This window comes from Acipenser ruthenus, chromosome 21 (assembly GCF_902713425.1).
Source record: "Acipenser ruthenus chromosome 21, fAciRut3.2 maternal haplotype, whole genome shotgun sequence".
NCBI lineage: Eukaryota > Metazoa > Chordata > Actinopteri > Acipenseriformes > Acipenseridae > Acipenser > Acipenser ruthenus.
The window spans coordinates 30,411,207-30,424,252 of record NC_081209.1 but is presented as its reverse complement, the minus strand read 5'-3'; the positions used below and the strand labels follow the sequence as shown (position 1 = coordinate 30,424,252).

General features: G+C 34.8%; 1 protein-coding gene across 6 annotated transcripts in view; it reads right to left on the bottom strand.

The window, feature by feature from the left end:
- Positions 1 to 13,046, bottom strand: part of LOC117428035 (chromodomain-helicase-DNA-binding protein 2-like) — a 45,601-nt gene that overhangs the window by 23,188 nt on the left and 9,367 nt on the right. For 5 of the 6 annotated variants that reach the window (XM_058995548.1, XM_058995547.1, XM_058995544.1 and 2 more), the window contains exons 2-6: positions 11,075 to 11,128; positions 10,400 to 10,464; positions 8,588 to 8,666; positions 3,845 to 6,129; positions 3,360 to 3,477 (exon numbers count right to left, since the gene is read on the bottom strand). In XM_058995548.1, coding sequence (XP_058851531.1) covers positions 3,360 to 3,421 — 62 coding nt within the window. In that variant the 5' untranslated portion in view covers positions 3,422 to 3,477; positions 3,845 to 6,129; positions 8,588 to 8,666; positions 10,400 to 10,464; positions 11,075 to 11,128. Of the gene's footprint in view, positions 1 to 3,359; positions 3,478 to 3,844; positions 6,130 to 8,587; positions 8,667 to 9,892; positions 9,913 to 10,399; positions 10,465 to 11,074; positions 11,129 to 13,046 lie in introns of all 6 variants that reach the window. The other variant, XM_058995546.1, reaches the window with a different exon arrangement.

Sequence of the window (13,046 nt, the reverse complement as noted above, 5' to 3'; positions counted from 1 at the left end):
ATAGGCTCATAAGGTTTTTAAACCAAAAATATGACAGGACAGGTGTGTCCTACGCTGGTCCTGGAGAGCCACAATCCTGCAGGTTGTCTGGGTACTGTATCTTTAAATTATCAACAGCTAAAGACCCGGAAAAAAAATGTTAGTGCTGACCAATTAAGAAAATAACTGGTTAATTTAAGGTGGAACAAAACCACAAGGCCCTGCAGCTCTCCAGGACCAGGGTTAACCCCCCCTGTCCTATGATTGTCACCAGGTACCAGAATTAATTTGTAAAACTTCAGTTCAAGTTCCACATTATAAAAAAATATGTATATGCATGTTCAAGCAACAGTTGCTGCTTCACTCTCGATACCGGAACAAGCAATAGCTGCACTGCCAGCTGACAAAGGGAAACAAGGCATTATGCAAACACTGCCTTTCACAGCCCAGCAGTGATGTCAGAAGGTGGAACAAGGAGAAGGATTGCGATTGGCTCCCATGTTGCTAAGCGTGCAGCCAACCAATCACAGCTCAAAGCATACACTGGGCAACCTTTGAACCACATCCCACTGTAGCTTCCTGCAGCTCGAAGCACACATACACAGTGAGCAATGCAGCATGTCTGCTGAGCTAAGAAGCACAAAGCGAGAGCCATTTTGTGACTTTGAAGTGGACCTGCAGCCATTTAGTGTAAAAAGATGAGCATTTACAAATCAAAATAATGAAATGCAACATTTTCTTCATTAAAAAAAACACATTGTTACCTTAGGAAAAGGTCATTTTGCACATCCATTTAAATTGAAAGCCAAGTCTGAGCTAATGCAGCAATAAATTGTTGCAATGAGGCTATTTTACACATCTGCACCTTTATAAAATGGCTGCCAAAAGAAAAAGAAATCCTTGTATTTATACTGCTTTATACAGGATTTAAAGGAACTAGCCACTACTTTCGAAAAAATACCTATATGATGGTGAAATACTTCAAAGCACAGCATACAGCAAAAAAAAGGTAATTCTGATTGAATGTATTAGTATGGAATAGCCTGCTTTATTCAGTCGCAGCATAACACCTGTGAATAAAAGCCAATTTAATACTGCCGAAATATTCTAAAAGGTCAACAAAATTAACTTTGAGAATAGTAGTTTTAAAGGTTTAAATGCCATCCCCTAAACATCCCCAGCAAAATGATATTCATAAAAAGTGATTTATCAAACAATTCCTTATTTTAATACAGGACTAGGCTACGAAATGCTATGCAATCTATTAATCAATTAACATTGTATTACACATTGTATAAAATACATTTGTTTCACATAACTTACTCTCAATCTGTACAGAGTATATTTTAATAATTTCAGGACCAAAACTAAATTGTGTTGATTCACTTTGCCATATTCTTTAAGATGAAATTCAGGGATAGAAAAAAGACTCCTACTGCAAAGCATTTTCCCCCAATCCAGGTTTTAAAATTAGCCACAGTGTATCAGTAACAAGCTCAGCTGTGTTATTAAACATAGTAAAACCTGGAATGGATCAATCTGCTATGCAATGGGAGTCATCTTTCCAGCTCAAAATTGGTCAGGAAAAAAAAGACAAATGTTTTACGTAAATCCAAGTATACTTGCATATGTATGTGGCAGAAGTAACACATTTAAAATGTCATGTGTTCATCTCATTAGCATTTCACAAACTCAGCAGTCATATCAAGAAATAGTGGGTCCATGTCACAAATCTAACTCATGCATCAAGTTTCATAAGTAACAATTTTTTTTATTTATTTATGTATGTATTTATTTTTAATGAAAACAGATTTTCAAAAACACACTAGTTTAAATAGTTGTGAATTGACCCATATTTTGCCAGGATCATGTTGCTTCAAGGGGCATTACATGTATGTATTTGATGCAACTACCTCAGTAATATTAAAAGAAAATATATGAACATGGAATTTCAAGAACAGTGATCACCCTTCAACACTGGATTGATTCTCTTTCTGCTGCACCTACCTTCCAGAGTTTCCTGCTTACCTGCGTATTTGAAATACACCAGTGCAGTCAACACTTTAAATGCTGAAAACAGTAACCATTCAACTGCTAATTAAGTTCCATGACACTAGGTTCTTAAAATGTGTGTGCACACAAAATATTAAATAATAAACACGGATAACAAGTGGAAAATCTGTAGGGCTTAAAGATGTCCACTATGGAAGACATGAATCCCACAATACCAAATATAAAAACACACAAAGCATTCTTGCATATTTCATAAACATGAAAATTCCAGTGAAGCATTTTTGAAACTTCAGCTGCAACCTCTAGAAACATGCATACACACCCATGTTTATTTATAAATAACTTTATACATACATAATCTTCTTATAGTTACAGACAAACTATTTACTTCAACAATAATATTCTTAAGTTTACAAAAGCATTCTGTTTTTCAAACTCCATTAAAACGCACATTTAATAGAACCCAGACACAGGTTATATTAAACTAAGGATCAAATAGTACACCCAGCAACATTGTACAATTTAACTATGGTATCAAATAAATGACATTGCATTAGTTGTTTAAATGTAACGTTAACCAAGTAGAATTGTTGATGTCGTTTCTCTATAAATAAACAACATATTGAGAACACATGCATGTATTTTCACATCAAGTTTGTATAAGCAACTCTCAAGAATTTACAACATAATCATGATGTAATGAAGAAACTAAGTATCTTCGTCAGTAACAAAGTACTGTACTGGAGATTTTATTTTCTGTCACAATCTTCGAATGTAGTTTTGAAATAGTATTAAAAGTCGTGCCCCATCTACGTTATTTTAGCAGATTTCTTTTTGTCGATTAAAATGTAAACCAAGATGTAGCATACAAACGAATCGTTCCCACAATAAATGCAACGTATTTATTTTTCCATTCAATGAACATCTTGTAGTACTATGGCTTGCTTTTGAGAACATGTAGGAAAAAGTAATCTTACAAATATTTTTTTAAAGCAAATCTGCATTGTATGTAAAATGGTGCAATGCAGCAATGACTAAACAACCAAGGTCATTTAGAGCAGTTAAAATCGTTGAAAAATATTTAAAGTTATACTATACCTATAGAAAAACAACATACATGACTATTATTCAAGTGTGCATTAGGATACACGGTGCTTTATATGGGCCTTAAATCGTGTGTTAAGTTTAATAAAATGCTAGCAAAAGTAGGGTGTGGCAATGAAAGAATCCCAAGGTCATTTATTTAAAATACATATAAAACCGAGTAAGGACCCGATAATACTCAATACAGGTGAGCATCCGTGCTTGTCAAGGTACACAATGCAAAGAGGTATCAAAAAAACAGAATAAACTTAAAAAGATCGTACCTTGATGCATTGCTTTGGGTTGCGCCGTCCTCTTCGTGTTTTTTGTTCTTATTCTTCATCATGATTTTAATCCTAAAAACGTTTATTGTTTTATGATCCTCTTATGTCCTGGTATTTACTGTCAAAAGTTAAAAGAGAGGTAAGATCTCCTGTAAATTCCATCTTTTTTTTTTTTTTTTTTTTGCTCGACAGCAAACCCTCGACGTTGCGACAGCATTGTTGAAACACATATAGCATTGCCTCGCATAATACAAAGAAACAAGTTAATATTAAAAGTAATTTTATAAACAATAATACACCTGGTCACCACAGCATCATCCAAAAATTACATCCAAGCTCACACGAGCAAAGATTTCTTTAAACACCATGTAGTAATATGGACAGAATTATAACTGCGTCATCGTAGAGTCCGAGACAAGTTAAAAAAAAACAAACAAAAACCCATAAGATGATTTAATGAATTAAAAATATAATTGTAAACATACCTATTCCATGTATACTTTGGTCAATCGTAACTTCCCAGTCTGCCAATTCGGTTTTTATTCCATAATACGTTTTGCAAATGTTAACATGTTGCTTTTTAATACGTCGTTAAATATGATATTTGATCAAAATAAGTAAAAAGTGTAATCGGGAATGCTACTCATTAATTAAAAAGCGTCCGAGAAGCGCCCTACCAGTGCGCACAAAAATGGAGGTGCGCCATGGCTGCTAGTGCTGGGAAAACAACGACCCGCACATACAAGCACTGTACTGTATTTCTCCCCGCGATAAAGGCGGAGAAATACAACCAAAACGCTTAAATATAGCAATATTACAAATAAGAGATGTCTAAAGTTAACAATATTGCAAATTAAAGTCACTCAGTGGCCCCTGCGGCGGCCCAAAAGTTGCCGAAAGTTATACAAAGTGTTAGAAAAGCTAAGCGAGTCTCAATGCACTCCTCTCCAAGGCACAGCCACCATCAAGAGCTCCTTCCCAGCTCTGAGAGCTCTGCCTTTGACTGACGCTCTTTCCATTTACCCCAGGACTCAGGTGATGTACCAAAGACCCACCCCTTTGATTTTTTAACTAAAATTACAAAAATTAAAGTGGTCTTCAAACTCGTATATCAACTTAACCTCAACTAAACATCTTGCCATTTAACATCAACTACCATTATAGTCAAAAAGTAGTACATTTATTCCTTTTTTCAATGTTTGTGCAAATAATTGTGATCATGGAGCAAAATGGACTTCCTGTTAAGACAGGAAATGATTGTTCTGGAGCCATTTTAAAACAGCAACACAAGAGTATTGGACACCATGATAGCCACCTTCAAACCCCATTTAACTCTTTGTGCTCATCTTGTTTTTCAGATTCATAATATAAATTAGACAACAAAGCCTGTTGTGAGGTCATCTTTAAAAAGAATAGTTTATTCACACTATCATTGAAAAGCATCACAGGTCCTTGAATAAATGAGGGCAAATATTACAGACACGCCTTTAACAATGACCCTTTGTCTCATATTAGGGCAGCACTGGTAGAGGGCAAGGGATGACCATGCCAAGATAAGGTTGGACTCATTGTAAGCAAATATTAACCTATCAGAGATGGAGGAACCCCCAAATAAACCTAAGCAGCGAATGGTTATAACAGTTTTTGTCTTAATACTTCAACAGGATTGAGATCAAGTACAGTTTACATGCAAATGAAACAATTATTGGGCTTGGTCAATGGTTTCCCAATGAACAACTCATGTGATAAAGGGCCATCATGGGTTACTTCAATGACATATTATTGAGTATTAAAGAACTTGCATGGCATTCAATACACATTGATAATCTTATTAGGTAAAAGCATGACCACTCAAGACTATGGTTAAAGCAAAACATGACAATCCCAAAACCACCAATACACATTATGAAGTTCAAAAAGATAACAGCTTCATACATTCACATCAACATTTGATACACCAAGTAAAATACAGTTATAGGGAGTCAGTCTGCATCCTTCACATAAAACAAAACATGCAACCGTTTTCTTTGTAGAGACACAAATACATTATAATACACCAATAATGTTTACATGAAAATATGCAACAAAATAAAGAATCTGCAAAGTAAATAGCTGATTAGTTCAAAAACTTTGCACATAAATCAGGTCATTTAAAAGCTACCTTTGTTAGATCCCCATTAGGAGCAGTTATGCATCATTTTAACTCATAAGAAAACAGCATTTCCTTAGAAGCATGAACAGGACACCTTAAAGTCACATTAACTGACATGTCAATAACTCAAGGGTACCCATTTTGCATCCAAAATCGGGTTATTAATTCCATCATGGGTAAAAGCTAGACACATAAATGCACTAATATTTGGGAAATATCCCAAAGAAGTTAACACAGATGAGGCAAGAAGTTAATTTAATTATATTTTATTTTTGTATCCTTCACAGCAATCCAACAAAATATTTGTATGATTCAAGTAACACAGAGTTCAAGATGCTTCTCCCCGTGAAAAGTGATTCAAATATTCAGTGACACACTTTAAATTAAGGCATAAATATCCATTGCATTTTTTGTAGATTTAAAACAGCTTCCAAATATGAAATGAATCTTATAAAAACATGGCGAGTACAAATGCAGTTGATCAACAGAATCCATTTCGAGTCAATGAAATCAGTCTTGCCATATGATACAGTAGTCCCAAAATCACAGATAAAGGAGGCGCCATCTTGGTGACATACCAGTAGTCTCCACTTGAGAATCTCCTCAGTTGTATGGGGTCTTTATGAAAATTTGATAAAGGAAAAAAAACAAAAACAAAAAAAAGGATGTTGGTACATGGCCAAAAAGATTTGGGGGGTTTGGTAAAGACAAGTGGTGGCACATATTTCACAAACCCTCCCAAAAAAGACAAAAACAAAAGTACAGAAGGTCCAACATTGCAAATTTACATCATGCAACACCTAAACACAGCCATGCATCACCACAGGACTCCCCTACCCCTCACACACACACTACAGTAAAACATGAATGACCTTTTTGGAACTTCTAGATTCAAAACATAAAACATGCAACAAGATCTCAAATAAAAGGCTCACACTTCTTATAATGGACAATGTATTCAAAAGGTTTAACTCATACCAGCTTTGATGTAACCAAAAAGTAAATCTACGCATTTGTCCTCAACTGTCCCTTTACAAAAAAGTGGAGGCTCCTCAAAGTTACTGACAAGTCACTACATAGCGGCTAGGCCTAAAGCTTTATATTCATAAACAAAGATGTATTTAGATAAAACAAAAACCCTTTAAAAAGCACACAACTGAGTAAAAGACAAAACACACAAGACAGATTCATATTGCTGGCTTGATCTTAAGACCATGTTTAGACTACAAAGCAGTATTCCAATGCAAAATAACACGATCCCACAAACTTCCTAGCATCAGATTCTAGCGAGTTTGCCACCATTAAGTTTTTCATGAAACTAACAATTCATTGCAATCCATTGGCAACAGGCAAGTTAATTTCCATAAGAACCATGACACTTAAAACAAGGAAACTCAAAAGTAGCCAAGAAAGGAGACCAACATTATAATCCATAAAACTTTGAATGCAGTTTTCAAGGTAGCAATAATGCAACAGCACAAGGACTGCAGCATCACATTACTATAAAAAGTAACAGAAAGCCTACAAACCAAGTTGCATTATACCTTCAACAGTCACTACGACATATGTATATTCTGCTTCCTTGGAATGAAAGCAATGCAATGCATATAACCATTGCCTCAGATAAAAGCCCTTGCCATCAGAAGCAAAATTAAGCTTTAACATTTGCTAAGTGACTTGCCAGATCATAATTTAAATGGACAGGAGAACACAATAGACCTTACTTTGATTTAACACTTCTCCTCCCCTAGCTCAAAGTATAACTTCTTCCAGTGGCAGATAGGTCATTAAAACAGCCACAAAAAAACAATGGAACTCTAAGCTCAGCAAAAACCTCTAGAATCCAAAACATATACATATAGATACACACACAGCTATGGCCACAAGTTTTGCATCACCTAGATTTGTAGGATTGAGACAACTATAGTGAACATAATTTAGATATTTTATTTATCATGTAATCAAAGAAACTACAAAATGGTATCGCAAGAATCTACCAGAAGCCTTAATAGTAGTACAGTACTTGTTAGATTTTGAATGTAAAAAAAAAAAAAAAAAAATCTAACAAGTAGTGCGGAGTAGTGGTTAGGGCTCTGGACTCTTGACTGGAGGGTCGTGGGTTCAACCCCAGGTAGGGGACACTGCTGCTGTACCCTTGAGCAAGGTACTTTAGCTAGGATTGCTCCAGTAAAAACCCAACTGTATAAATGCATAATTGTATGTAAAAATAATGCGATATCTTGTAACAATTGTACGTCGCCCTGGATAAGAGTGTCTGCTAAGAAATAAATAATAAAAATAATAATAAAATGTGTCAATGTGTCAGTTTATGGATAAACTATGAAACTGCATCTAATTCAATATGTTAACGTAATAATTTTCAGCAGGTTTCATTCAACTTTAGGAAGCAAAATTTGTTCATTATATAGGGCGATGGAAAACTCTTGGCCAAAGCTGTACATATGCAAATAAATTTACACACACACTAACATACATACATACATACATACATACATACATACATGACACACACTGTTCCAGCTGGCATGTGTCTAGGAGATGTATACAATATGTATAGCCTATATTGAGAGCGCTATATTAAAAATAAATGTAAACACTCACCACTAATACAGTTGTGTTCATTTATGAAACAATGAAATCTCATAGTCAAATTGGCTGTCAGAATCCAGTTATTTACCTACCCACAAATTATGTTTGGGAGCCAGCAGGGTCCTATTTAAAATATGTTCAATAAAATAATTTAGCGAGGTGGACACTTCAGTTCACACTGCCAGTTTAAACAGTGGAAGTTAGTTGTTAAATGTGTCAAGTCACTGAAATATGAGGATCATGTGTAACATGTTCACGCAAAGGTTAATTGGATTCAGAAAAACAGTTCCAAGATATATATTTTAAACATATCAAAAGGAAAAGAATGGAGACCCCTGTATTTGAGAATGGTTGTGTGGGTCAATACGTGCTCATTTAATTCAGGAGGGAGCATCCAAAATGAGATTCCAAAGACACAGGCATACAGAAATACTAGAACTAAAATGCAAAATCCAAAAAGACTTACCAAGTAGTCTTGACAGTCTTGTTCGTGAATATCTTCTAGGCTGAAAATATCTTGCAAATCAGCAACGCAGTGCTCGACTCTGCAGGGAGAAGCCATTACAATTAATTCAAACAATAATACATCGGTGAACTTTGCAGAAGTTTGAACTTTCGGTTTACTCTTAAAAGTAAATATTTCACTTGTTAAACTAGGATCTAACTGTTCATGACGTTCTCTTAAACCTTTTCAAATTGTGTTCAGCATCTTGTTTTATGGACTGTTTATGCTGTAGGCCTCAGAACAGAAAATGTGGTTGTTATACTTCTAATTTAGTTTCTTTCATGGTTTGTGGTGGAAAGGTTGTGTGGGTTCTTATCGAAAGTTTATATTGGTAGACATACACTTCAACTTCAGAACACTGCTCTTTTGAAAGTAAACATGGTTCACTTCATCACAAACTTTCAAAAGTAGACAAACTTCCAGGCTAAATTGGGATACATTTAAAATCGTATCTGCTATGTGGATTAGGTAATTGTAATGATACATTTGTATCAGGCCTGTGCATCATGAAATGGATATCTGGTGGTTTACTACCTTGCTGATGTCTGTTTTAGAGCCAACAGTCACAGGAAAATTCAAGCCAATGGTCTGGAAAAATTTGACATTCTAGAACCACAGCATGAAAGCCAATGATGGCATAGAAACCTCCTTCACAAACAGCCTCTGAATCCGATCCAATTGTGAACTTTAAACTACCCACTTAAGGAACCGACTCAATTTATACATATCATATAATAAAATCTTTAAATCCGATTAAAATGCACAGGTTCAAATTTCTCACGTGAATTCTGCACACTTGTTTTTGGATTAAAAATGAATCCATTCCAATAGGACTGATTCCTTGGGGTCTCAGTCTGTCCTGACCGGGGAAAGGCTTGGGGTCGAGCCTCCAAGCCACCACCCCCAGAAGGGAACACTGTTTCACAGGTGCTAGTGCAGAGGCACTTGGTAAATGGGGAGGACTGTTTTAGCAATGCAGATTTTAAATTACTGAAGTCTCTGAATAGGCACAGGAGATTGTGCTTTGTGGAACTTGGCACTATCAGAAAGTGTCTTGGTGTAAAACGGCAGTTTAGTTTACTGCAGTTAGTATACAAGAATTTGCAAATCTGGTAGTCCTACTGCTAGGTCTGTTTTTTTAATGTTGTTTATGTACATTTGTTCAGCTATGACAAATTATACTTCTTAAAATCAAGCATTTAGGGCCAGGGGATTTTAAGTATCATTATTTCTACAGGTCTTTGCTAAAGATATGTACATTTTTACCTTTTTCTGGTCGACTGAAGCTGTAAGACCAAAAATACCCAATTAACTTTTGTAAAAAAGTTTAAAAAAAAAAAAAAAAAAAAAAATAACACAACTACCAGAATTTATTGCTTCTCACTTCCTGCAAACATGTTGAAGCGGAACACAAGGAAATGGCTGCCTTGTACCCAAAACCACAGACCTTTTAATATTCAAATCAGGCTCCTTTAGCAATCTGAGGGACAATTATTTGTTGCAGTTTTAAATCCTAACCACAAGTAGATATTTTTGTTTTTGAAAGACTCGCGAGTTAACTGTGAACTCTGCATGTCATTGCTATACAGAACCACATTGTGAACTGCAACATACATTTTGCATAAAAAAAAGTCTGAATGCTTACTTTAAAATCAGTTGAACCTGAAGACTTATTTACATTAGGAAGATTTCTTCTTGCCTATTAATTAGAGTAAATCCCCATTGCAATACATATCACTTTTTATATAAAACACCAAAACATACAAGACTTACATCAGACATCCCAGCTGTTTCTTGTCTCCCATCAGACAAATGTTCTCCATGCAAACGTGCCAAATCTAAAAAACAAAATAAATGTGTATGTTGGAACAATTACACCAAATGTATTTATTTTAATCTGATATTTACACCTTTTAAAATATATAGGGCAGCAGTGTGGAGTAGTGATTAGGGCTCTGGACTCTTGACCAGAGGGTCGTGGGTTCAATCCCAGGTGGGGGGACACTGCTGCTGTACCCTTGAGCAAGGTACTTTAGCTAGATTGCTCCAGTAAAAACCCAACTGTATAAATGGGTAATTGTATGTAAAAATAACGTGAGATCTTGTAACAAGTCGTCCTGGATAAGGGCGTTGGCTAAGAAATAAATAATAAATAATAAAAATAATAATAAGTTACACAGTAAAGAAACAGCCTATAGTTCTTAAGATACAAGTAATTGTTATTAGCACATCCTACTGGTTACTCCATGAAACAATGTGGCTTTATTCAAAACCATGGAGATGCAGACCAAGAAGTGTGACTTGCCTGCCATAAACATCTACTGTATTTAATACCAGACTGATTAAACAGATAGAAAAAAGTAGTACCGTATCTGAACATTTAATTATTTTATTATAATCATATTAACCAGTGGCACTGTGGTTTGCCTTCAAAAAATATGTATTTACCTGCTAGAAGGCGGCATTCATCTCTTGTCTTCTTCCCATTGCTTGAAATGAGTCCTAGAAAAAAAGGCCATCAAGTTATGTTAATTAGGTCATGAGTGTGCAAATAATTTACTAACTAAACAAGTATAAGCAGATTCAAAGCTTCAACTGAATTTGAGACTAACCTCCCCCCAAAAATAATTTGCCCATTAACTGAAACAGTATGTTCATTGGAATCTGAGTTTCCCCTAAGATTATATTACAGCTGCAGTGCTTTAACTATCTGACCAAGAAAAAAAATAATGTTCTAAAAACTAACTGAACTGAAATAGTACATTAGTTAAACCTAACCGGTTTGATTTATATCAAAGTGAAATTAAATCTCAACGTAAATATGTATATATATACAAACTAAAGGGGACTACTGGGTGTTATGCCCCACACCCTAATAAAACAGCATTGGATGTTTACTTTTTAATTCATCGCCAGTAAATGACTGCCAATGGTTACATCACAAAGTATAAAACTGCATTGGTGTAACTGTTCTGATGGAGTTTAAAGAAACTCAAGGTTATACAAAATCTTTGGTTGCCTTGCCATGGGCACATTAACCCTTTCCTACAACAGTCCTCATCCTTCAAATGCGAGATATTAAAATAAAAAAAAATCTGGGTTATCCACCTTGCCCTTGCCGATGGTAAATTAATGTAGTGAATAACCCTCCACTTAAAACATATAATGGTAAACTGACAGAATGTGATCTTAACCAGAACATGAATGTAAGAGATGCAGGTCAAAATCAACCATTTGGCACTAAAAAATAGAAGTCTAATTCAGTTTAAAAAATGAAATTCAAGCTTGAGGGCAGCATTGCCAACTTTTTTTTAAAATGCTTGCTTGGTCTATGGGGTGGAAACTAAATGTCAAGGGATTTAATAATATTGTACATAGTGAATTAAAATCAAACAGCTTGATCATCTGCTAAACATGAAGTAGCTTCTGGTCACTTCAGATACCCTGTATCTAGAACCTATTCAAGGAATTGTCATCTCTTAAGACTAACAAAAAAGTATTGTTTTTCTGTTACAAAAATAAAACATGGCTGGAACCAAATTCACAATGTAATTAACAAACTCAAAGCATATTGTTTGAATTCATGTTTAAGAAAGCAACAACCCTAAATGTGCTGAAACAGTAATCTTTTAGCAGAATAGGGGGAAACGTGTATGTGAAGAGTTTCATAAGTGCATAAGGTGAATTACCCCATCTTAAACTCATATGTTTATTTCACATTAATTGGTGACTTTGTGATAAAAACTGTTTATTCTGTCTATATACCCATGTTTTACCTTAAAATCTTAAGTAAACAACCAGAATTGTATTAATTATGTTACAAGTATTTTCCCCCCTTCATCTGGGTCATAAAGAGTTAAAAGCCAACACCCATACATTTTCCCCCAAAAACATATTTTCTTTTTTTTTAAAACAAAAAATAAAACAAGGTGTTTAATGAAGAACAGTTCCCCAAATATCACAGTCAAAATAACATTCATACAAGTCTCTTGAAGTAGTTATTTGTATTTGATATATTTTCATAATAAATACATTTAAATCTAAAACAATTCTAAGATTCAAAAGTTATTCTTAAACATTTTCTGTAAACTTCTTAAGATCAATGCTGTCTGAACCAGGTTTTGATAACATCCTTCATCTCCTCGATTACTATTTTGTAACAAAATATAAAAAGGTTATATAAAATGTAACAATTATTTACAAAAAAGCAAATTTCGTTGCAAATCCTAGTGTTTGTTGTCCATAACTAAAAAGATCTCTAAAAGTTACTGTTTAGCAGGCTCTCCTGCTTTGTTATCCTTATTTTTACTGGGTTTTTTGTTTAAATTCCGACAAGGACATTTTGTTCTTCTCAAGGACAAAGCACATTAAAAATGCGTAGGTCCAAAAACTGCACCTTTTTCCTTCCAAAGAATATTCT